Raw genomic sequence first — 25,264 nt, forward strand, 5'->3', positions numbered from 1 at the left:
GTAAAGATAATTTTTAATATTCAATTTTTGTAATATTTTGAGTCCAAAATTTTTCTTCCTTCCTCTCTTTTCTCCCCCTTCCCAGTCAATCATCAGATTGTACATAGGTTGTACATGACCTGTCATGTCAAATGTATTTTCATTTTAGTCATATTGTGAAAGAAGAATCAAACCAAAAGGAAAAACCACAAAAAAATGAAAATGAAAATAGTATTCTTTTTAAATTTATCATTTATTTATATTCAACTTTCATTTTAAAGAATTGAGTTCTAAATCTGTCCTTTTCTCTTGCCCCTCTACCACTCACTGAGAAAGCAAACAATGTGATAAAAATTAAACATGAAATCATGCAAAACATATTTTCATAATATTCTTATTACCACAAAAAGGAAGAAAAAGAAAGAAAACCAGAAAATTATATTTCAATCTACACTTGGGGTTCATCAGTTCTCTCTCTGGAGGTAGATAATATTTTTCATGTTGAGTCCTTTGGAACTGTCATGGATCAATGTACTGATCACTGCAGCTGTCTTTCATAGTTGACCATTGTTACAAGGATGCTGTTACTGTGTGCAGTGTTCCCCTGGTTCTGATAACTTTACTTTGCAACTGTTAATGTAAGTCTTCCCAGGTTTTCCTGAAACTATACTGGTCAGAATCCCTGATTGATAACTCTCCCCTCAGTTTCCAATTCTTTGCCACCACAAAAGGAGTTACCAAAAGTATTTTTACACATATGAGTTCTTTATCTTTTTCTCTGATCTCTTTGGGATACAGAGCTTATTAGTGAGTCAGAGGGTATGCATAACCCTTTGGGCATCATTCCAAAATGTTCTTCATGGACCATTCTGAGTCACTTTGCTGAACCACTTCAGTTTGGGTCCCAGATATTCAGTTTTCTGTCTGATTTCCTACTTCTCTCTTCCTCTTAGGTCTTTGTGTCTCTGGGCCTTATTTCTAAATCTAATGCCTAATCTTACAATGCCCCAGGCATTTATGCTACTTTCTGACCCATCCAGCCAGGCAACTTCTCCTTGTACTAATTCCCCTGTCTTGTGACTTGGAATCCTGCCCTGAGTCCCTCAGCTCTGACAGACTAACTTTTCCCTTATCTTTCAGCAACTTGAGCCTCTAAGTCACATCCTGTCTGTTCCAGGCAATGCCACTGCCCACAGCCCCATCCCTCCTTTCTCTCTTCCTGTTTCTCTTTTTGTATTGCCTTCCCGCATTAGAATGTCAGTTTTTCAGGACAATGATTGTCTCCTGATATTCCTATTGTCAGCACTTAGCACTATACCTTGTAAGAAGATAGCATTTAATAAATATTCTAGGGTGGCTAGGTGGCACAGTGGATAAAGCACCAGCCCTGGAGTCAGGAGTAGCTGGGTTCAAATCTGGTCTCAGAGACTTAATAATTACCTAGCCATGTGGCCTTGGGCAAGCCACTTAACCCCATTGCCTTGCAAAAACCTAAAAAAAAAAAATAATAAATAAATACTGTATCCATTTTTCTTTTATACCTCTACTTACCTAGATCCTTGACAGCCTCAGACTCAACCCTCCAATGTTACTTTTCTGGTCCATTGGACCTCCTGTCTCTCCACACTCAGAGCTCCTAAACTCCAAGCCTAGCCAGCATTTTCCAAACCTGTCTCATCCAGGTCTTTCTTTTCAGTCTGAACTCCTTGAACCTTGAAACTGGCCCATTTTCAGAATCTGTTTCTTGCTTGAATCACTCTCCCTATTAATAATGATGACCAGGATATTGATGTCCTTTTACTTTGACCTCATTTTTTACCTCACCTGCTCTGTCCGTAGCTTCAAAGTGTTTTTTGATCCTCCTCATGCCATGATTTCTTTTACTATGGAAATAGGCAGCATGGCAGAGAGGAAAGAGTTTTGGAGCCTAAGGCCTGGGTTTAAATTCTGGCTAATTCCTATGAAGTTTGTCCTTCATTCTTGAAGAAGACCTTGGTTTCAGGGAGGTGATGCCATGGCATGCATGTGAATTGAATTTGTGTGAGGGGGGACTGTGCTGTTATAAGTCTCCCTTTCTCTTCCAGAATCATCTGGGTTCAGTTGACCAGATATGAATCAGCATGACTGGAGATAACCCTGGATGCGAGACAATCAGAGTAAGATGACTTACCCAAGGTCATATAACTAGTGAGTGGTAAGTGTCTGAGTTCACCTAACTGCCACAATCCACTAATATACTAACCAATGGCTAATATATAAGAAATGGCCATTAAAGTATTTGCCACCTAGACCTTGACAGAGTTGAGGTTAGTAGAGACTTAGTTTCTTAGTTAGTAGTAGAGACTTTGGTTTCCTCTTTCATAAAATGAGAGAATTGGACATGATACCCTTTGGCTCTAAATCCTGAAGTCTTACATATCCATTTAAAGATAACAGTCTTTTTCTTGCAACAACCTGGTGAAATTGAGAAACAAGTGTTGTTATCTGAACTTTATAGATAAGAAACTTAACCTAGGGGATTTGTCTCGTTTCTCATAGTAATACAATGAGGTCATTCTTAGTGGGAATAATTATTACTGGATATGGCCTTCTGAATTTTAATTCACACCATCCACAATTATAGTTATATAAAATATGGGGCAGCTAAGTGGTGTTGTGGATAGAGCACTGGCTTTGGAGTCAGGAGGATGAGAGTTTGAATCCTGCCTCAGATACTTGCCACTTCCTATTTGTGTGACCTTGGGCAAGTCACTTAATCTTGATTGCCTCATATCCAGAGCCATCTCCAGTCATCCTGATTCATATCTGACCACTGGATCCAGATGGTTCTGGAGGAGAAAGTGAAGCTGGTGATTTAGCACAGCATCTTTCGAATTCAAATCTGATTTATGTGTGTGTCGTGGCATCACCTCCCTGATGTTGGTGGTCTTCAAGACCAAAGAACAAATATCATTATATAAAATATGATTATTAGTTCTAGTCCCTTGGAAATATGCTGCACAAATCTGAATGATGATCACTTCAGGGATTCACTAGTTTCACTAATCCAGACTCCTAATCTGTGGCTCATGTGAATCTCTTAGTTCCAAGGTCCTTTCCCTACTGCCTCTTGCCCATCTAAGATGCTAAACTCCTCAAAGTCCCAAATACCCAGCTGTACCCTGGCCCCAGGCTCCTCCTCTCTAATTTGTTCTGTCTTGACCCAAGCCCTGCCTCTCACTATGGATGAGCATTAGAGCTATGCACCAGGAGGACTCATGAAATCTCTTCCTCAGACATGATTAAAATTAGGATGAAGTGTTTTCTCTGTCTATGAGGCTTAAAGGCTGGGGACTAGACAAGATGACCTCTGTTTTGAATGGATTTTTTTTTTATTTTAAGGCAGTGGGGTTAAGTGATTTGCCCAAGGTCACATAACTAGGCAATTATTAAGTGTCTGAGGCCGGATTTGAACTCAAGTTCAACTGACTCCATCCACTGCACCACTAGCTGCTCCTGATAACCTCTGTTTTCATGAAGTGTTTGTTAGGAAAAGAATTTCCTCAGAGGCTGGGGACTGGATAAGATCTCCTCATGCAGTGTTTGTTAGGAAGATAATTTCTGCCAGACATTTTTGACCTTTAAACAAGATCGTCCCTCTCATATGGGGACTGGGGGTAGTGCAGATCTTATTCCTATCAATGGAATAGAGATTCTGAGCTGTTTAACTCTAGACTAGAGCGTGACAGTTTATGTTGGAAGTGTCACGCTGGGATGAACCTTCCTGGTTGACTTTCTCACTGCATACATTACTGAGACCTGAAGAAGTTCTCCCTCCTCTCTCTGGGGGTGAGAGCCTATTATCATCTCCTCCCTCATCCAATTCTGAAACACTCTTGTTACCTCAATGACAGAGAGGTGGCATGGCACCTCTGGTAAGGAATTAGAAACCTTCTCAATGCAGAAAACCTGTAGTCATACAATGGGAAGCTGGAAGAGTCTAAATAAGGGTTTTAAAAACCCTGACTTACTCCCTCAGGGTGGTGGGTCCGATGGAGGGTGGACAGCATCTTAAGAGCAGGGATGTGATGATGATTCAGAAAGTTTCTGGCAGCAATAGGAGGTCAAAGAAATGCCAGAATCAGGAGGGCCCTTAGAGCATAGAGTAGGAGATCAGGGAGGGGCCTTAGAATATAGAATGCCAAATCTGGGAAGGACCTTAGAACACAGACTGTCAGGGCTGGGAGGGATCTTAGAACACAGGTTGTTTGACCTAGAAGAGACTTCATAACAAAATGTCATAACTGGGAGGAACCTTAGAACACAGACAGAATTGGTAGGGACCCTTGAACACAGAATAAAAGATAGGGAAGTGACTTTAAAATACAGAATGCCATAGCTGGGAGAGATCTCAGGATATAACACACACACACACACACACACACACACAATCAGACATGAAAGAGACTTTTGAACACAGAGATAAGGGCATAGACTATGAAAATTGGAAGGTACTCTATAATGTTAAAACAAAGACTCTTAGCCAGAGACTTTAGCACATAGAAGGTGATACTTAGAAGCCATCTTCACTATAGACTGTGAGAGTTGGAGGGGACCCTAGAACAGAAAACATTAGAACTAGCAAGGACTTTAAACACAAAGAGCCAGATCCAATCCTACATATAGATGGCAAAGTGGATAGAGCACTGGTCTTGGAATCAGGAGTCTGGGAATTTGAATCCAGCCTCAGACACCTACTAGCTGTGTGGCTTTGGGCAAGTTATTTAACCCTGATTGCCTCACATCAGGGCCATCGCCAGTCCTCCTGATTCATATCTGGCCATGGGACCCAGATGGCAATGGAGGAGAAAGTGAGACTGGTGACCCAGCACATGCCCCTCACTCAAATCCAATTCATGTGCTATTGTCATGGCATCACTTCCCTGATGTTGTGGTCTTCTTTGAAAAGGAAGGACAAGGGCGGCTATGTGGCGTAGTGGATAAAGCACTGGCCCTGGAGTCAGGAGTACCTGGGTTCAAATCCGATCTCAGACACTTAATAATTACCTAGCCGTGTGGCCTTGGGCAAGCCACTTAACCCCGTTTGCCTTGCAAAAAATAAAACCAAAAACAAAACAAAAAAACCTAAAAAAAAAACCTAAGAAAAGGAAGGACAAACATTATATTAATCCAACCCTTTCAATTTATAGAAGAGATAAGATTTGCTCAAGATGATAGAGACAATGGAAGATTTAGGGAGCAAAACGTAGATTTCCTGACCTCTAGTCCAGGATGCTTTCCACCAAAACCAGTTGGAGATCTAAAGGCAGGCAACCAGGAAAGTCAAAGAGATCTGGCGGTTTGTACTGGGGCTGGAATACCAGAGAAGTCCTATTATCCTGGGGAGGGCTAGAATTAGGTAAACAGACAGGATACCAGTTTTAGAGGATCTAGAGTACCAGCCAGCAAACTAAAGTGAGGATACAGACACAAAGGGGAATGAAAAAGAGGCCCAATTATTATGGTCAACCTAATTCTTGAAGTAAATTTCTCCTAGGGGTCATTTAGAAAGAGAGTCCAAAGAGGTCTAAAGACCTCAAAAGAGCCTGACCCTCTCTTGGTGAAGTCAGGGTCCCCCAGGTTTGATTGAACCTTATCTATGGACAGGAGTCTTGAGTTGTGATCAACAATTAATCAACAATCTAACAAACAATCAAAAAATCAAAACAAAAAAAAATCAAGTCATTCTGAACTTTTTCATTATTGTCTATACATTTTTTGTTTCTTTTTTTTTTACCTTTTGCAAGGCAATGGGGTTAAGTGACTTGCCTAAGGTCACCCAGCTAAGTAATTATTAAGTGTCTAAGGCTGAATTTGAACTCAGGTCCTCCTGACTCCAGGGCCAGTGCTCTATCCACTGTACTGAAAGATCCCTTAATGGAGAACAAAAAGGCACAGGGCTTCAGGCTCAAAGGGATCAGCAGCGGTTAGATATGCTGACATTGAGCTGCTGATGGACATATATGGGAAGATGTCCAACAGGGTACTGGAAAGGGAACCTGGAAGGAAGGGAAGGTCATGGCTGAAGAAATAGATGTGGGTGTCATCTTTATTGGGGTGAGATGTGAAGATGTGAGATAGGATGAAATTAATGAGAGAGCAAACATTTCCATATATAAAGTAAAAGATAAATAGATATTTGTTAATCTCTATTATGTACAATATTTTAAATTATGTATTAAATTCAGCATTCAAAGCTGATCTGTTTGTCTTTATTTCACTCTGAACTATATTTTATTAAATATTTTATTAATTTATTTTTCTAACTATATGCATTGGTAGTTTTCAACAATCATTTTTTGCAAGGTTTTTGAGTTCCATATTTTTTTCCTTCTCTCTCTTCCTTCTTCCCTCTGATGGAAAGCAATCTAATATAGGCTATACATGTATAACCATGCTAAACACAAATACATATTAATCATGTTGTAAAAGAAAAATCAAACAGTAAAAAAATTAAGTCAGTCTGAACTTTTTTCTGTTATTGTCTGTACATTTTTTTTTGTTTTTTGCTTTTTGCAAGGCAATGGGGTTAAGTGACTTGCCCAAGGCCACCCAGCTGGGTAATTATTAAGTGTCTGAGGCTGAATTTGAACTCAGGTCCTCCTGACTCCAGGGCTGGTGCTCTATCCACTGCACTGTCTGTACATTTCTGAAAATTTTATGACCCTCTTTTATATCCTTTTTTCATGTTTTTTTTTGGTGGGGAGGAGGCAGGGTGAATAATCCTATTGTATAACTTCCCCTTTTGCTCTCCAACAAAAAAAAAGGAAAAAACACAATCCTTGTAAACAAATAAACCTAGTCAACAAAACAAATCCACACACTTATGGCTCTTTTACTTTTAAAATGTTATAAAGTTTGTTCTTATGTGGTTTTCATTTCTCATTATATCTACCCTTCCCCTTTTACTTAAAGTGAAAAATCAAGTTCCACAAACTACCCAACACATCAACCCAATCCAATTCAACAGCATGTGCTCTTCTATACCCATAGTTCCCCATCTCTGCAAAGAAGGGAGGGAAAGGTATTTTTCTTATCAATGAGTTAAGGGGCAGCTAAATGTCTCAGTGGATAGAGCACTGACCCTGAAGTCAGGAGGACCTGAGTTCAAATCTGGCCTCAGACATTTAATAATTACTTAGCTGTGTGTTCTTGGGCAAGCCACTTAACCCCATTGCCTTGCCAGTAAATAAAAGAGTTAAGCTTGGTCATTATAATTATCTTGTACAATACTTCTATTTCATTTATGGTTCTTTCCATGGACATTGTTGTCATTATGCCTATTATTTTCACCTCCTTCACTTTGTATCAGTTCATATAAGGCTTTTCATGCTTCTCTATGGATTCTCCGTATTCATTCATTCTTTCTTTCTTTTTTTTTTTTGCAAGGCAGTGGAATCAAATGACTTGCCCAAAGTCACACAGCTAGGTAATAGTCATTGTTTCTTAAAGAGCACTAACTACATTATAGCTATACACCACAATTTCTGTTACCCATTTCTCAATGATCAGTTATCATATCTTTTCTATTCTGTTGATTTAACTTTTATAAGTTTATCTCATCTATAAAATTAGGAGGGAGGTGTTGAACCAGAAGATTTCTAAACTCTAAATCTTTGGTCTGATTGTGTGATGATTTGTTCCGTGTTGTCAAAGAAGATAGAACTAGGAGTGATGGGTGGAAGTTATAATAAGGGAACCTCACACAAAACAGTCTTTTTCCTCCATTGCCTCCCAAGCCAAATGGGGAAGTTTATTCCCCTTTACTATGGGAGGCACGAGTCACTCAGGTTTCCAATTCCAGAGTCATCCTTGGCTTCTCACTCTTCCAAATCCTATATCTTCAGTGACTTGACGAGTCTGCCCAATTCTCTTCCACATTTTTCACATGTCTTCCTCTGTCCACTCCTCTGGACACCATCCTGTTTACTTTTCACCAAGACTACTGAAATAGCCTCTATATTGAAATATGGCCCATATCCCTCACATAATTATACTAGCAATGATCAAGGAAGAGCACCAGACTGAACTGTGATCATGAAATCCCAAGAAAAACTGTATTGGGTGCTTTTTTTCTAGTCAAGGTTGGCACAGGGAGACAGATAAGAAGCTTAAAGACACTGGTCAAGGGGTTCATCCAGGAAGGACTGTGCAAACACCTTCCATTATGAATCAGACCTGGGAATTAGAGCTTTATACTTGAGTCAGGAAAGGCTAGCTAGGAGTAAGTCTGAAGTTCTTTGACACTGAACCAGGGGAACCCTTCTAAACCTTGGCAACTAGGAGTGAGCCTGCAGCTGTGCTGTTCTGGCTCAGAACTAGGGTTGTGGAAACTTCTGGCGGACCAGGGCTAGGGAGTCTACATCTGTGCACATGGTAGGGGATTTGGACCAAGGGCAGCTATATTGTTTTGTCTCATGGGTCTTAGAGACTTCTAGCACCTGACCCGGGGCTGATTTGCAGCTGTCCACTGGAGTTATGACTAGAAATAAATGTGAAGCTTTGTTTCCAAGGCCCCAAACTGAGGTTGAAAGACTGCAAAACTCAGTCTGGGAAGTCAGTGATTAGATAGCATCCTTGATGAGGATGTGTTGAAAATTTGCAGCTTGCTGATTTGAGCTTCACCTGAGGTCCTTGAAGAACATGATAGAAACCCAGAGGAAGCCGTGAGAGTAAGTATCCTAGATAATATCTCAGATCAGGACCAAACAAAATATAACCATTCCCTCTAGAAGTGTATAGAAATTCATCTTTATACAAATTTTTATTTCAAGAAGGAAGGTTAAGAAATGAGTTCAATGGGGTAGCTAGGTAGCACAGTGGATAGAGCACAGACCCTAGAGTCAGGAGAACTCAGTTCAAATGTTGCCTCACATACTTAATACTTAATTAGCTGTGTGACCCTGGGTTAATCCCTCAACTCCAATGCCTTGCAACGCCCCCCCCCCCAAAAAGAACTGTTTTAAAAAAAGAAAATGATAACAAGAAATATTATGGTTCTTGGGATGCTGAAGAAAGGAATCCAGAAAAAAAATAAAAGTAGATTATGATTCATTTAAATATTGAATACCACAAAGTGGTCAGATCCTTCAAATTTGCACTCCATATTTTCATTGTGCTAGAGTCAATGATCAAATTTATGCAATTATAATTTTGAATGGTACATATTCAAAAACATATTCACTTCATGGACTCATTATTTACATTATCCATTTTAATTGGGGTGCTTGCTTTGGCAGCACATATATTAAAATTGGAAAGAGACAGAGAAGATTAGCATGGCCCTTGAGCAAGTATGGCATGCAAATTCGTGAAGTAGTTTGTGTTGTAATTCTACAATATTGACAAGCAATGACATAATCAAAACCACAATTTGGTCACAAGATCAAACATAATTCCTGGGAGAAATGAAAATAAGGGTTAAAAAAATCATATCAGTTGAAATGAGAGTTCTATAGGAAAGACTTGGAAGGAGATTAAAAATGGAAGGAGATTAAAAACTGAAAATGTGAATCCACCAGACATAATTTCATGAGATAACAAGAAATAGTAGAATCAAAGTGGTATCCTAGAGTATAGATCAGACTACTCATTCCTCTACTCAATAAACTCTAATGATTCTATATTACTTCCAGAATTCAGTACTAACTTCTCTATTTGTGGGAATCTCCACAGCCTGGCCCCAGTCTGCTTTACTAACTTTATTGTACAAGTTCTGCTCTGAAACCATAGCAGATTCAGCTAAACAGACCTCATTACAGTTCCTCCTTTATCTCATTCCCTATGCTGTCTTTATTCTTTTGCATACATATTTGGAAATTTTTCCTTCCTCAGCTCTACCACTTAGAATTTCAAAACTCACTTCAAACACCACCTTCCCCATGAGGCTTTTTTGGAGTCTCCACCCCTTTCTCCCACCCCACCCCCACCCCCACCCCCAGCTGCTCATCCCTTCCCATCAACTCAGTCCATGTCTGACTTTTCATGACCCCATTTGGGCTTTTCTTGGCAAAAATACTGAAAGGGTTTGCCATTTCCTTCTCTAATTCATTTTATAGATGAGAAAACTAAGGTAAACAGGGTCAAGTGACTTGGCCAGAATCAGACAGCTAGTAAGTATCTGAGGCAGGATTGAACTCAGGTCTTCCTGATTCCAGTTCTGGTATTCTATCCACAGCACTACCTACCTAGCTTCCTCAAATCACTTTATATCTGTTTGGTACTTTGTATACACTTGGGCTAACACAAGTCTTCTATAGAAGGTCAGAGATTTTTTCATTTATGGTTTTGTATCTCCTGTGTTTGCCACAGAACAGTTCCTTAAGCAATCAATCAATCATTAAATAAACAATTCCTAAGCTACCATGTACCAGACTCTGGTAAATGCATATTGATTGATAAGGCTTGAAGGAAGGACAAATACCATGATAACCAAAGTCATCCTAAAAAAATGAGGTTCCTTTAGAAGTTAAATGACATCTCCCTCCAAGAGTCATCAAGCAAAAGTTAGATGGCCATATGTCAAAAGGAACAGCAGGGAAGGGATTCTTAATCAGGTGCAGATTGGACAAGGCAGTCTCTGAGATCCCTTCCATGTTACAGATTTTGCGACTCAGTGAGTTATAAGGGATATTAAGCTCAGTCATTGAAGGAAGTTTGGGGGACTAACTAGTTATAGGCAGGCAAGTATTGGTTGGAGTCAGAATGTCTAGTTCCATTTCCTAGTTCCCCTCTTCAACCCTTGACTATTTAATCCAGAGATGACTGAAAGGAAACATCCTGTCTTTGTATTTCTTCAGGGTTGTTATAGGAAAAAACAAAAGTGTCTTTCCTCTATTATTCCCATTTATCCTGTATAGAACTTGTTGTGTGTATATTTGTTTGCATGTTGTCTTCTTAGTTAGGTTGTAAGCTCCTTGAGGGTAGGGACTATCTTTTGCCTCTCTTTGTAATCCCAGGATTGTGTCTAATGATTGTCAAAGAGAAATCTAAAACTGTTCATTGACTGTTCTATTTAGAATAGGTTTTATTTATTCATTTGTTTGTTTGCTTATTTATTCATTTATTTTGCAAGGCTACACAGCTAGGTAATTATGAAGTGTCTGAGATCACATTTGAACTCAGATCCTCCTGACTCCAGGGCCAGTGCTCTACCCACTGCGGCCACCTAGCTGCCCCTAAATTAGGTTATATTTAAAGCAAAGCTATAGTAAGAAAGGTTAGAGTTCCACTATACACAAAAGTTGTCCTGATTACTTTCTCTGTCATGGTCCCAGGTACTTTTTCCCCTCTTCTAAGATGATTAGTTTCCTTTTATACTATACATTGTCTTCCTCCATTAGAATTGTAAACTCCTGGAGGACAGAAGCTGTCTCTTTCTGCTTATAGCTGTGTCTCCAGGGCTTAGCAGAAAGGAAGCGCTAAATATAATTGCTCGTTGACTTGTCTTGATTTTCTTCTACGTGTGAACTAAGCCGCCTTTGGCAGGTGAGGCCCCATCCCTGGTGATGATGTTTTTTGTTCCTCAAGAAGACCCCGACATCAAGGAGATGGTGCCATGATAAGCAAGTGATTGCATTCAGAAGAGGGAGCGCTGGGCCGGGTCACCAGCCTCACTTGCTCCTCTGGAGCTGTCTGGGTCCAGCGGCCAGTTATGAATTTGGATGGCTGGAAATGGTCCTCCGTGTGAGGCAATCAGGGTTAACTGACTTACCCAAGGTGTCTGAGGCTAGATTTGAACTCAGGTCTCCTGGCTCCAGGGCTAGTGTTTTTTTTTAATTCTGCCACCTCCAGCAGAGTTGCAGGCGCAGTTTCAGAGAGGGAAGAACCTTTGGTCCATTCGGGACAATGCCCTTGTTTTGCGGGTGAGGAAACTGAGCGCAGAGACGTTCACGGAACTTGGGGAATGTTTATCGCAGCAGGAGGAGGGAGCAGAGCTGGGGTGTTAACCTGGACCCCTCGGTTCCGAACCGCTGCTCGTCTCTAGGGGACTGTGCTGCCTCTCGTCTGGAACGGTCGTACGAGTGTAGATAGGAAAGGATTTGGCATCTCATGTCGTCCATGCGAGACGACATGGGAGCGCCGCGGCTCCTCCGGGTCTGGAAGGTGGGTCCTACGTTCTCTTTTCCCCGTCTTGCTGATTTCTCGCAGGAGACGTGAGGAAGACGCTGCTCACACCCCGGGCCGCCTTTGCCGCAGCCCAGGCTCTCTAAGGGGGTTCGTGTGCACCGAGGCGTCCCTGCATCTCCGCCTCCAGGCTCGGGCGCAGAAGCGGCTCTCGTCTCTGGCCCGCTAGAGAAGGGGTGGGTGGGGAGGCAGCCAGCAACGACTATGCTGGGCACGTCTGAGGGTGCAGACAGACGGCGGGCCGTCCCTGCCCTCAAGCAGCTTCCGTGCACAGCGGGGTGATTAGTGCCAGCGCTCCCCGAGCGCCCCGGGGCCAACTCTCTAAGACCCTCGTCTCCGCTTGTGCCCTCCTAGCTCCATTCATTCTTTTCCAAAGCCACGGGCGTGGCCTCGCGCTGCCACGCCCCCACGCGGCCCAGACGCGCCGGGGATTGGCTCCTCTGCGACCCGTCCACGCCCACCGCCTGTGACGCGCCGTGACGCGCGGCGGCGGGGCCGGGCGTGGGCGGGACTATTCGAACCTCGGGGCGGGGCTGGAGCACTCGGCCGGGAGCCCGGGCGGCGGGCGCGCAGGCGCGACGCGGAGCGGAGGGCGGGGCGCGAAGTGAGTGGAAGGGGAGGGGGGGAAGGAAGGAGGGAGGAAGAAGAGCCGGAAGTGGGCGGCGGGGGCCGCAGCTGCCAGGGAAACCGGGAGCGGAGCGGCGGCGGCGGCGGCGGCCGGGCTGGCGGGCGCGCGCTGAGGGCGGCAGGCGCGGCGGGAGCCGGCCCGCGGACGCCGACGTTCGCCTCCCCGCCCTGCCGCTCCCCTCGGCCGCCGCGGGGCCACCGGCCTCACCGCCCGGCGGGCGCGCGCGGCCTCCCTTGCCGGCGCCGCCAGGGGGCGCCCGCCCCAGGGGCTCGGGGGCAGCCTCGGGGGCGCCCGCACCCCGCTCCCCCGGCCTCGGGGCGCGCGGGCGGCCGCGGGGAGCTGGTCTCCCCCCCGGGCCGGGGGCGCGCGGCCATGACGGGCAAGTCGGTGAGGGACGTGGACCGCTACCAGGCCGTGCTGGCCAGCCTGCTGCTGGAGGAGGAGAACAAGTTCTGCGCCGACTGCCAGGCCAAAGGTGAGCCGGCCGGCCGGGGGCATGGGCGGACCCGGGCGGGGCGGCCGGCCCGGGCGCTGCCACCTCCGGCAGCGCGGCTGCAGCGGGAGATGGGGGCAGAACTCCAAATAAAGGCGGCCCGTAAGGACAAAAAATGGAGCGGAACAGGAGCAAACGTAAATGATGAATGAGAATTTTGGAGGAAAAACTCGATTTGAGTGGCGGATGGGAATAGAAATGAGGGCGTTTGGTGTAGAAAATGCGCAGCGACTTGGGTGACTTGGCACACGAGGCCGCCAGGGCTTGGGGTGGAGAGTTTTCGGTTCCTCTTCTTGGCTGAATACTTGAAAAACACAGGAGGTGTGGAAAATACCTGAATGAGGTGGGGGGAGGCCGCACTGCTGTCCTGAGTGCATTTCGCTGAAAGTGGGCCCAGGGGCCCCGCAAGACGGGCTGTGCTTATGGACAGCCTTTGCAGCGGATGCAGCAGCTGCATAGAGATGCCTTTCAGTGTGAGCAGAAACCTGGGACCTGGTGTGAGCAGAAACCTGGGACCTGGTGTGAGGAGAAACCTGGGACTTCAATGTGAGGAGAAACCTGGGACCTCAATGTGAGGAGAAACCTGGGACTTCAATGTGAGGAGAAACCTGGGACCTCAATGTGAGCAGAAACCAGGGACCTGGTGTGAGGAGAAACTAGGGACCTGGTGTGAGGAGAAACCAGGGACCTCAATGTGAGCAGAAACCAGGGACCTGGTGTGAGGAGAAACCAGGGACCTCAATGTGAGCAGAAACCAGGGACCTGGTGTGAGGAGAAACCAGGGACCTCAATGTGAGCAGAAACCAGGGACCTGGTGTGAGGAGAAACCAGGGACCTGGTGTGAGGAGAAACCAGGGACCTGGTGTGAGCAGAAACCAGGGACCTCAGTGTGAGGAGAAACCAGGGACCTCAGTGTGAGGAGAAACCAGGGACCTCAGTGTGAGGAGAAACCAGGGACCTGGTGTGAGCAGAAACCAGGGACCTGGTGTGAGGAGAAACCAGGGACCTCAATGTGAGCAGAAACCAGGGACCTGGTGTGAGCAGAAACCAGGGACCTGGTGTGAGCAGAAACCAGGGACCTGGTGTGAGGAGAAACCAGGGACCTCCATGTGAGGAGAAACCTGGGACCTCCATGTGAGCAGAAACCAGGGACCTGGTGTGAGGAGAAACCAGGGACCTGGTGTGAGCAGAAACAAGGGACCTCAATGTGAGCAGAAACCAGGGACCTGGTGTGAGGAGAAACCAGGGACCTCAATGTGAGCAGAAACCAGGGACCTGGTGTGAGGAGAAACCAGGGACCTCAATGTGAGCAGAAACCAGGGACCTGGTGTGAGGAGAAACCAGGGACCTGGTGTGAGCAGAAACCAGGGACCTGGTGTGAGGAGAAACCAGGGACCTGGTGTGAGCAGAAACCAGGGACCTGGTGTGAGGAGAAACCAGGGACCTGGTGTGAGGAGAAACCGGGGACCTGGTGTGAGGAGAAACCGGGGACCTCCATGTGAGGAGAAACCGGGGACCTCCATGTGAGCAGAAACCGGGGACCTCAATGTGAAGAGAAACCGGGGACCTCAATGTGAGGAGAAACCGGGGACCTCAATGTGAGGAGAAACCGGGGACCTCAAGGTGATGAGAAACAAGGGACCTCAGTGTGAGGAGAAACCAGGGACCTGGTGTGAGGAGAAACCAGGGACCTGGTGTGAGGAGAAACCAGGGACCTCAATGTGAGGAGAAACCAGGGACTTGGTGTGAGGAGAAACCAGGGACCTGGTGTGAGGAGAAACCAGGGACCTGGTGTGAGCAGAAACCAGGGACCTGGTGTGAGGAGAAACCGGGGACCTCCATGTGAGGAGAAACCGGGGACCTCCATGTGAGCAGAAACCGGGGACCTCAATGTGAGGAGAAACCGGGGACCTCAATGTGAGGAGAAACCGGGGACCTCAATGTGAGGAGAAACCGGGGACCTCAATGTGAGGAGAAACCGGGGACCTCAATGTGAGGAGAAACCGGGGACCTCAATGTGATGAGAAACAAGGGACCTCAGTGTGAGGAGAAACCAGGGACCTGGTGTGAGGAGAAACCAGGGACCTGGTGTGAGGAGAAACCAGGGACCTCAATGTGAGGAGAAACCAGGGACCTGGTGTGAGGAGAAACCAGGGACCTCCATGTGAGGAGAAACCGGGGACCTCCATGTGAGCAGAAACCGGGGACCTCAATGTGAGGAGAAACCGGGGACCTCAATGTGAGGAGAAACCGGGGACCTCAATGTGAGGAGAAACCGGGGACCTCAATGTGAGGAGAAACCGGGGACCTCAATGTGAGGAGAAACCGGGGACCTCAATGTGAGGAGAAACAAGGGACCTCAGTGTGAGGAGAAACCAGGGACCTGGTGTGAGGAGAAACCAGGGACCTCAATGTGAGGAGAAACCAGGGACTTGGTGTGAGGAGAAACCAGGGACCTGGTGTGAGGAGAAACCAGGGACCTGGTGTGAGCAGAAACCAGGGACCTGGTGTGAGGAGAAACCAGGGACCTCCATGTGAGGAGAAACCGGGGACCTCCATGTGAGCAGAAACCGGGGACCTCAATGTGAGGAGAAACCGGGGACCTCAATGTGAGGAGAAACCGGGGACCTCAATGTGAGGAGAAACCGGGGACCTCAATGTGAGGAGAAACCGGGGACCTCAATGTGAGGAGAAACCGGGGACCTCAATGTGATGAGAAACAAGGGACCTCAGTGTGAGGAGAAACCAGGGACCTGGTGTGAGGAGAAACCAGGGACCTCAATGTGAGGAGAAACCAGGGACCTGGTGTGAGGAGAAACCAGGGACCTCAATGTGAGGAGAAACCAGGGACCTGGTGTGAGGAGAAACCAGGGACCTCAATGTGAGGAGAAACCAGGGACCTGATGTGAGGAGAAACCAGGGACCTCAATGTGAGGAGAAACCAGGGACCTGGTGTGAGGAGAAACCAGGGACCTTGGTGTGAGCAGAAACCAGGCACCTTGGTGTGAGGAGAAACCAGGGACCTGGTGTGAGGAGAAACCAGGGACCTCGGTGTGAGGAGAAACCAGGTACCTCAATGTGAGGAGAAACCAGGGACCTCGGTGTGAGGAGAAACCAGGGACCTCGGTGTGAGGAGAAACCAGGGACCTCGGTGTGAGGAGAAACCAGGTACCTCAATGTGAGGAGAAACCAGGGACCTCGGTGTGAGGAGAAACCAGGGACCTCAATGTGAGGAGAAACCAGGGACCTTGGTGTGAGGAGAAACCAGGGACCTGGTGTGAGGAGAAACCAGGGACCTCAATGTGAGGAGAAACCAGGGACCTCAATGTGAGGAGAAACCAGGGACCTCGGTGTGAGGAGAAACCAGGGACCTCGGTGTGAGGAGAAACCAGGGACCTGGTGTGAGGAGAAACCAGGGACCTGGTGTGAGGAGAAACCAGGGACCTCAATGTGAGCAGAAACCAGGGACCTGGTGTGAGGAGAAACCAGGGACCTCAGTGTGAGGAGAAACCAGGGACCTGGTGTGAGGAGAAACCAGGGACCTCAATGTGAGGAGAAACCAGGGACCTGGTGTGAGGAGAAACCAGGGACCTCAATGCTTTTTTAGCTGGAAAGGAGGGAGGCAGAGGTTGTGTGAAATAAACAGTGCTTTTTGTTTGTGTGTGAATGGGGTGGGGAGAGAGATGGTATTTGTTTTTCTTGCCTCTCATATTAAGAGTAAGAATCATTAAGTCTTGGTGGACTCTGGCTCAGTGGAAAGGAAAGAAACTAGACTTTATTTGAAAAAGTGTTTGGGATTAATTTATTAAAGTGGTGGTTCTTGTTGATGAGTTTCTTCTCTCTGTTAGAATTTCCTTGCAGCTAGGGGGAGGTGTCTTGGCTTTTCTCAGTTCCCTATTCTGAATTCTAAATCCGGTGGGACCACCCACCGGAAGGACTATGGCTGGGATGAAGGAATCACTTCCATGATAAGACTCATTTATCATCATAGCATCACATAGCCAGAGCTGAAAGGGACATCAGGGACCATTTTTTTTTTTAGAAGAAGCAGAGTCCAGGAGCTGCCTGATGAATAGTCCAAGGTCATACTAGTACTCAGCATCAGAGGTGAATCTTGAACCCAGGTCCCCTTGACACTAAAGCTATTGTTCTTAACCACTCTACCCTACTTCCTCCTAGCCCTCTCAAAGCTGGTGACTACCTTGGGCTCACCATCTGGGTCTGTTTCCTCCAAAATGGAGGTACTGGACCAGCTGCTCTCTAAGGGTCTGAATCTTTTGATTCTCTCCTAAGCTGAGGTCAGGTTGTAAAGAGTTTTACCAAGCTTTCCAGATTGATGACACATTACTACTTTACTGAGCTCAGGCTTCAGCCTCAGTGGTGGTGTTTTGCTGTTCCCTGATCAGCTTGGTACCTTTCCCTGGGCTGTTCCCTGGTCTGAGATATTCTCCCCTCTTCCTTCATCTCTTGAGCCCCTTACTCACTTTTCCTGATTTCCGCTCTTGTTAGTTGCCCTTCTTCCTGTCATTGTATATTTTCTAGATCTTCTGTGAACATATTGTATTCCTCTTCACAGAATGTAAGCTCTTTAATGGCAGCAAACGTCTCATTTTTGTTATTGTGTTTCTATGTTTCCTAACACAGTAACAGGAGTGCAGTTTTTTAATAGTTATTGTTGTCTCTAACAAGAGGTCGTCCAGCTTAAGTAATAGTAATGATGATGATGATAGCTAGCATTTATATAGCTATTAACCATGTGACAGGCATTGTGCTACACAAATTTTTGATCTTCATTTCAATGAAATCATTTGATCCTTAATAACCCTGTGAGGTAGGTGCTATTATGATTCCTGTTTTATAGTTGAGGAAACTGAGGCAAATAGAGGTCAAGTGACTTGCCCAGGGTTACACATGTACTGTCCTCTGCACCACCTAACTTGAAGCCTTCCCACAACAGGGAGCTCACTACCTTTACAGACATTCCATTTTTGTACCCCTTTTTGCTAGGTTGAGTGATAACTTTCTCACACTACCTCTGTAGTTGATTTTTGTAGTGGAGAACTAATCTGTCCTCTCCAGATCAGTCCCTTAAATACTGCAAAACAACAATCATTTCCCCCTGTGTCTCTCTCTCTTATGGTACAAGAGCAAGAGTTCTTAAGCTTTTTTTGTGCCATGGATCCCTTTGACAGTTTGAAGCTTATGCATATCTTTTCAGATTATTGTTTGTAAATAATGGAAGGGAGTGCTAAGTTTCAGTTAGAGTCAGTATTTTTTCTTCATCTAAATTCATGGATGCTATGACTTTTATGAACTTCAGGTTAAGAACCCATATGTGAAGTTTTATTCACTGCTCTTATTCTTCTTTAAAAAAAAATAAATCGGGGTGGCTAGGTGGCACAGTGGATAGAGAACCGGCCCTGGAGTCAGGAGTCCCTGAGTTCAAATGCTGCCTCAGACACTTAATAATTACCTAGCTGTGTGGCCTTTGGGCAAGCCACTCAACCCCATTGCCTTGAAAAATCTAAAAAAAAAAAAACCCCATAAAACAATATAAATCTCTCTATAGGTTCTTGTTATAGTAAAGCTACAGATCAGCTCCTGAAACTTTAGTTATTTAATTCTTTGCTGGCTAAAAAAAATTCACTTAATATTGTGGCTCATGAAACCTGTGGTTCCTAGAAAGGGCAGTTTTCATACTTTGGCAGTGCAGGATACAGCTGATATGTACTTTTGAAGGGAAGGAGTTACTGCCAGCTTTGATCAGTTAATAATATTTATTGAATCCTCAATTATCTAACCTGTGAGTTATAGGTTTAGGCCTCCTTTCCATAGTTTTCCCTTTTCCATTTTTGTGTTTCTCTACCACATAGTAGAACAGAGGCAGGAAAAGGATACCTTCATTAGCAGTTTTGGTTACTTATTATGTAGGTCTGGTAAAATGTTTAGTAGAAGTGGAGTTTTATAACTCTTGGACTGAAATAAAGGTGTTTTAGCTAATTTCCTTTGTGATCATAAATAATTAAGAATTTCTTTTTTTTGTAATTAATAGTATTTTTTCCAATTACATGTAAAGATAGTTTTCAGTGGTCATTTTTGTAAAATTTTATACCTTCCTCCCTTCTCTCCCCCCCCTCTTCAAGACAGCAAGCAATCTGATATAGGTTATACAAGCACAGATAATTAAGAATTTCACAGCATCTGGTAAATGATTGGAAATGAGGGCATTTGGACTGGGGTGGGGGGAGTTGAGTAGCCCTTAAACACAAATGGATAGGGAGTTTTTTTTTTGTGTTGCTCTAAAATTTTTCTTCACCATAGATAGATCCCTGTTTCATTTTTGTCCTTTGATTCTGGAATGTTGTCTATTTATATGGCCCCTTAGAAATTTGACCCCAAATACACAAATCACAGAATCAGTGGAATGGAATGATTTGCCCTTCCAGAGTTAGCTGTTTACTTGGGCTTGGGGTGATTTACCACAGGATCCATTAGATTTCCTGCTACTCAATGCTGCTGTAGTTATTCTTCAGTGGGAATGGAACTAGTCCTAAATCCTTGCTAAGACCTAAAGATATTTTCCTCCAAACCCGTAAACCAATGGTCCCTCTTGGGAGTTTATTACAGTAGAAGTAATTTGGGACAGAGGACATATGTTGATCTATGATGGCAGCATGAGTTGGTGGAAATAATACTGGATTTGAATCAGAGGATCTGGATTCTATTCTCTTCCAGCTCTTCTACTTACTACTTGTAAGTTAAAGAGAGAATTGAACTAGATGACCTCTAAGGTCCCTTCTAGCTCTAAATCTATACTCATATTAATCTGAAGGAAATCTAAAATTTGTCCCAGCCATTCCATTTTCTATACTCTTTCCTAAGCTTCTAGTAGTTGATGGAGAATTGGATAGCTGTAATATCAGAGTCTCCTAATGTTAGAAAAGACAGGTTGGTAAGTTAGTCCTTGTTATTAAAAAAGAAGATTAATGCTTATTAGCAATTTAATAACATTGTTCTTTTTGGCATGGACTGGTAAGAAAACCAAAAAAAATATGTAATATTGACCAAACCTTGGTTCTTGGCTATGGATTGAATCCTCAAGATGTTTCATTCATCTTAGTTTTGAAAATGCATTCTCCTCCTCCTCCCTTTCAAAATTAAAGTATTCTCTCTGGTGATAGGGAACCTGGGCTACCATGACTCACCCTATAAATCCTTAGGCTTTGTAGCTAAAACTATTTCCTGTGTATGGTGATTCTAACAGTTCTGCAGATGTGCTTTCTCTGAACCTATGTGACTGATTTCTGGATGTTTCTTTTTCTCCCAAGCTAATTGAAAAATGCTAATGAAAAATATTTTGTCACCTTAATGGCAGATTGCATTAGTGGGTTACTGCTCATCCAAACAACACTTCAGTAAAAAGTGACATTCTCTTTTAAGATCTATTTCTAGAGAAAGACCAACTGGTACAAAGTATGTTCATCCTGGGGACCATGAAGTACACGTTGTAATGGCAGAACATTCTGGTCCCCCGCAGGTCTCCATTTTGACCATGTCCAATATGGATCTAAAAAGTTTGGCATGCTCTGCTCTTAGGATCATGGATTTTAGGGTTGAAAAGGAATCCTTGAGGTTACCGAGTTCAACATCTCATTTTAGAGATTAAATTGAGCCCTAGAGGAGAAATCTTAGCTAGTCTCAGAATTGGAGTTTGAGCTCAGCGCCCCCCTCCCCTTTCAAGTTCAGTACTGTTTCCACTATATCTGCAACCTCATTAAAGAATCATCATCTTTTAGTTGCCCTATCACTGGATATATTTTACATCAAACAAATGCTTGTAAAAATATTTATTAACCATGAAGGGTTCTCTATGTGAAGCATCATGTAAACTGTTATGTTGTTTTTCTGCTTGAGATCAGCTGATGACTTCCTGTTATATATTAACTTACAGCAATAAGCTTCTACACGCAACCATGAAGATTGTAGCTGTATCTGGAGGTGATGAAAATCATTCTTTGACTCCAGATACCACAGAGAGCTTTACTTCCTTCCTGGCTTTCAGCTCCTTCTATGTGCCAGAGACTGCTCATAGTTGCTCAATTTGTGCTGCCCTTTACAGTAATTTTCTGAGGTTTTGCAGCTAATGATTACTTCACTGTAACAATTATGGTTGAAGATGACACAGTTTTACATAAAGTAATTTTATCAGGATTCCCATTAGATGACTGTCTCACTGTCACAGGGCTAAACTTATTCCCTGGGAGATACCCTTGCTTTTTCCTTTTTGCTTGTCCTTTCAGACTTCAGTATGTGGCAAAGTAGATGGTATACTTGAATGTGACCAGACTCGAGCTGGTGTGTTCAACCTGTGGCCCTGAGGGACCATTCTAGCCGGTGGGTTTTATATTTATTGGTTATGGGTTACCTTGTATTCATGAATAGGTATTGAGTTCTGTATGCTGCTCTTGACAGTTTTTGTTGAGTATTGTGGTCCAGGTTGGACCCCCTGGAAGCAAGGTTATTTTATCTTTTTGTGTTATGAGTCCTTTTGGTCCAGAGAAGCCTAGGGAGCTCTTCTCAGATAAAGTTTTTAAATATATAAAGTAGAGTATATAGCATTTAAAAAAAAACCCAGTTATTAAAATGCAGTTATCAAATTAAAAAAAATGAGTTAATGGATCCCTGGCCTAAAGTTAATGGATCCCAGACCTAAGACCTCTTGATTCAGGGTACACTGAGTCATTGATTGAAAGACTGAGAATTGATAATATAAGAATGAAATCCCCAATGGACAGTGGACTTAATTTGTGGTATTTAGGTCTGTACTTCAGGCTTCTTGCTTATAAGAGAGTATGTCACATTTCAGAAATCAAAAACTGGATGCCCTGTAGATGTCTTTTTTTTTTTTAAGGCTTTTGGAAGGCAAACGGGGTTAAGTGGCTTGCCCAAGGCCTCACAGCTAGGTAATTATTAAGTGTCTGAGACCAGATTTGAACCCAGGTACTCCTGACTCCAGGGCTGGTCCTTTATCCACTGCCCCCGCCCCCATATGTCTTAAACTCAATACAAATGTTCAAAACAGAATTCATTATCTTGCTCCCTAAACCCCATCTCCCGCCTCTCAGTCCCTCTGGCTTTCAACCTAGCAGTCACCTGGGTTCCTTACTATCTCTTATTCCCTCAATATCCAAGCTGTTGCCAAGACCTGTTTTCACCTTTGCAGCATCTCTTGAATACTTCCCTTTCTTTCCTCTGATAGTGCTACCACTGTAGTGCAGGTCCTGAATTATTGAAGTAGCCTGAAGGTGGGTCTACCTGCTTCAAATTTCTCCCCACTCCAGTCCATCCTCCATTCAGTCACTAAAGTGATTTTCCTAAAATGCAAGTCAAATCTCCCTCACCCTCAACCCCCCCCCCCCCCACACACACACTTCAGTGGTTCCTATCACCTCCAGGAGCAAATGTCTTTCTAGTGTTCTTACTCCCAGATTCATATTCTGGTGATGCTGGCCTCCTGGCTTTGGGTCAGATTCCATTCCTCATCCTCAGAGCTCCCTGTGTAGAAGGACTCTATGAAATGTCTGTGTGTGTTTGTGTGTGTGTACGTGTACGTGTACTGGACTCTGAACAAACCTATGTTACTATGGCTGAAATCTGAAATGCTCTCCTCCTCTGCTGACTACTGACTGTCCTGGCTTTGTTTAATTTCCAATTAAAATCCCATTTTCTGTAGGAAGTCTTCCCCAACCCTCTTTAAGTCAAATCCCTTTGCTCTGTGAATGCTTTCCTATTTATCCTGTATAAAACTTTCTTGTAAAAGGTTTGTTTACATGCTGTCTCCCTCATTAGATTGTAACTCTTTAAGGGTAAGGACTGTCTTTTCTTTTTGTAACTTCAGCTCTTAGCACAGTGCCTGGTCCATAGTAGTTTCTTAATAAATGTTTATTGTTTGACATTGGAGGCTTTCCTGCTTCTGAAGGGGTAATTAGAATGAACTGACCTTCATGGGTGCTTTATAAACGAGAACTAGGGCACCAATAAGTTCTCTGTGTGGGTATGAAGAAATAACAGTTGTAGATATATAAAAGACACCTACTAAGAATTAAATTATTTTTATCTGCCTTTATTTTTTTATCTGCCTTTTTTTAAAAGCAAAATACCAATCAGTCACTACTTTGGCTCTGTGCAGTGGAGGGGTTAAGACTCATATATGTATATAAAATGCTCTATTTGCAAATTCTGGATTGTACCAGTTCCCCCCAAATCATAGTGTTTACTCTTGACCTTGTTGAAAAGAGGATTAGAGGTGAATCATTTCTGGTTTGTCTTTCAAACAAGACTAGCATTCCATGATCATCCAGGTCATGTCTCCCTGCACTTCTGAGTTATTGACATTCTGATGAGTAGGTGGCAGTACTCTTGGGCCTAGTGACCCATACTTTGTTTTGCCACATGAGTCATTATCATCTGTTTCCATTCTTCTACTTGCAGACCAATTTAAAATTAATGCAGTCATATGATTACAGATTATACTACCCTACTAACTGGTATCTGTTAATTTAATGTATTTCACTTTATGTATTCCATTAGATTGAACTACTGTAGGACAAAGTCTGTTTTATTTGCCTCCTTTTGTATCTGAAACACTTAGGACAGGGCTTACTGCAGAGTAGTTGCTTAAATGTTTATTGGTTGATTAATTACATTGATAAGGTGGCATTTTGTTGTAACCGAGAAGTGGACCAGGTATAGAATGACTTATGGAATTAGGTCAGATTCCATTCCTCATCCTCAGAGCTCCCTATGTAGAAGGACTATGAAACATGGGTGTGTGTGTGTGTGTGTGTGTGTGTGTGTGTGTGTGTGTGTGTACACTGGACTCTGAAGCACATATGAGCTGACATTCTATGACTTTTTTTCCTCTTTAAATCTTCTCTCATTTCTTTTAGGTTTTTGCAAAGCAATGGGGTTAAGTAGCTTGCCCAAGGCCACACAGCTAGGTAATTATTAAGTGTCTGAGGCTGGATTTGAACTCAGGTACTCCTGACTCCAGGGCCGGTGCATTATCCACTGTGCCACCTAGCCGCCCTCTTCTCTCATTTCTTATGGGGAGACAGCTTCTTAGGATATTTGGACAACTCCTTGACTCTTTGGAAATTGAGAATTTTATATTTAACTAAGTCAATTTCAGAGTAGATTCTAAGGGTTTTCTAAAAGTCCAAGTATGTTTCGTTGTCCTCACTCTCTTTCCCTTTTATACCCCCCCCCTTTGCCAACTTCAGTTTTGCCCCCATCTCCCCCCTTCTTTCCTCACTCCCTCTTCCTCTTCACCCCCCCCCCCCCCATCCTCCATGCCCAAGAGTAAAGGGTTTAGGACAAGAAATAAGATCTCACAGGCTCATTGCAGTCAATGGGTACTGCTTTTCATGTTTGTGAAAGACCTTTTCTATTGTTAAGACAATCATTTGCCCTGGGAAGCAACTTAATAGTTGTGGCATAGCTTGTTGATCACAATGTCTCACCAGATAGATCCACACATGCATCATGTCACAGTAACTGGGAGTCTTTTCTCAGAATAGCCGGTATCATGGTAGTTACTTAGAAAGCTAGTCCTCACCCTGTCAATTCTTAGAATCCTGTGAATATGACATAAATATACCCATCTCACTGAAATCTCCAAGAAGGCATGAAACAGCTACACGTTTTGGTCCCCAGTAAGAGGGCCATCAAGACTGCCAGCTGGGAAATGCAGTTGAGTGTGTGGTATGAGCAGAGGAAGTCAGAATCTGTTCAGGGAAATCATCGTGGGCACAAATTTGTTTTTGTACCTTAGCAGGAAATCACAATGTGGACATGCTGTCTTTTCATTGTCCTTTTGATCAAAATATACTCTAGAATCTTAAAACTGAAAAGGGGCTTTGTTAACCTAGTCCAATCCCTTTATTTTAGAAATGGGGAAGATGCAGACTTAGAGTCACCTATGCTGTAACTTGCCCAAT

The 25,264-nt window shown here is 44.0% G+C and overlaps 1 protein-coding gene and 1 non-coding gene across 4 annotated transcripts in view; both read left to right on the forward strand.

Moving 5' to 3' along the window:
- Nucleotides 1–9,241: 9,241 nt before the first annotated feature.
- On the forward strand, nucleotides 9,242–9,348 carry LOC141510468 (U6 spliceosomal RNA). The gene has a single exon (XR_012474953.1). It is a non-coding gene; the product is annotated as a U6 spliceosomal RNA (small nuclear RNA).
- A 3,316-nt stretch (nucleotides 9,349–12,664) lies between these two features.
- The window catches only part of SMAP2 (small ArfGAP2), a 58,386-nt gene continuing 45,786 nt past the window's right edge, over nucleotides 12,665–25,264 (forward strand). Inside the window, exon 1 of one of the 3 annotated variants that reach the window (XM_074217644.1) lies at nucleotides 12,665–12,748. Coding sequence is in view for 2 of the 3 variants with exons in the window: in XM_074217643.1 (XP_074073744.1) it covers nucleotides 13,145–13,247 (103 nt within the window). In the remaining variant the exon portion in view is untranslated. Of the gene's footprint in view, nucleotides 12,749–13,040; nucleotides 13,248–25,264 lie in introns of those variants that run through there. The other 2 variants (XM_074217643.1, XM_074217642.1) reach the window with 2 other exon arrangements.

This window comes from Macrotis lagotis, chromosome 1 (genome assembly GCF_037893015.1).
Source record: "Macrotis lagotis isolate mMagLag1 chromosome 1, bilby.v1.9.chrom.fasta, whole genome shotgun sequence".
Lineage (NCBI taxonomy): Eukaryota > Metazoa > Chordata > Mammalia > Peramelemorphia > Peramelidae > Macrotis > Macrotis lagotis.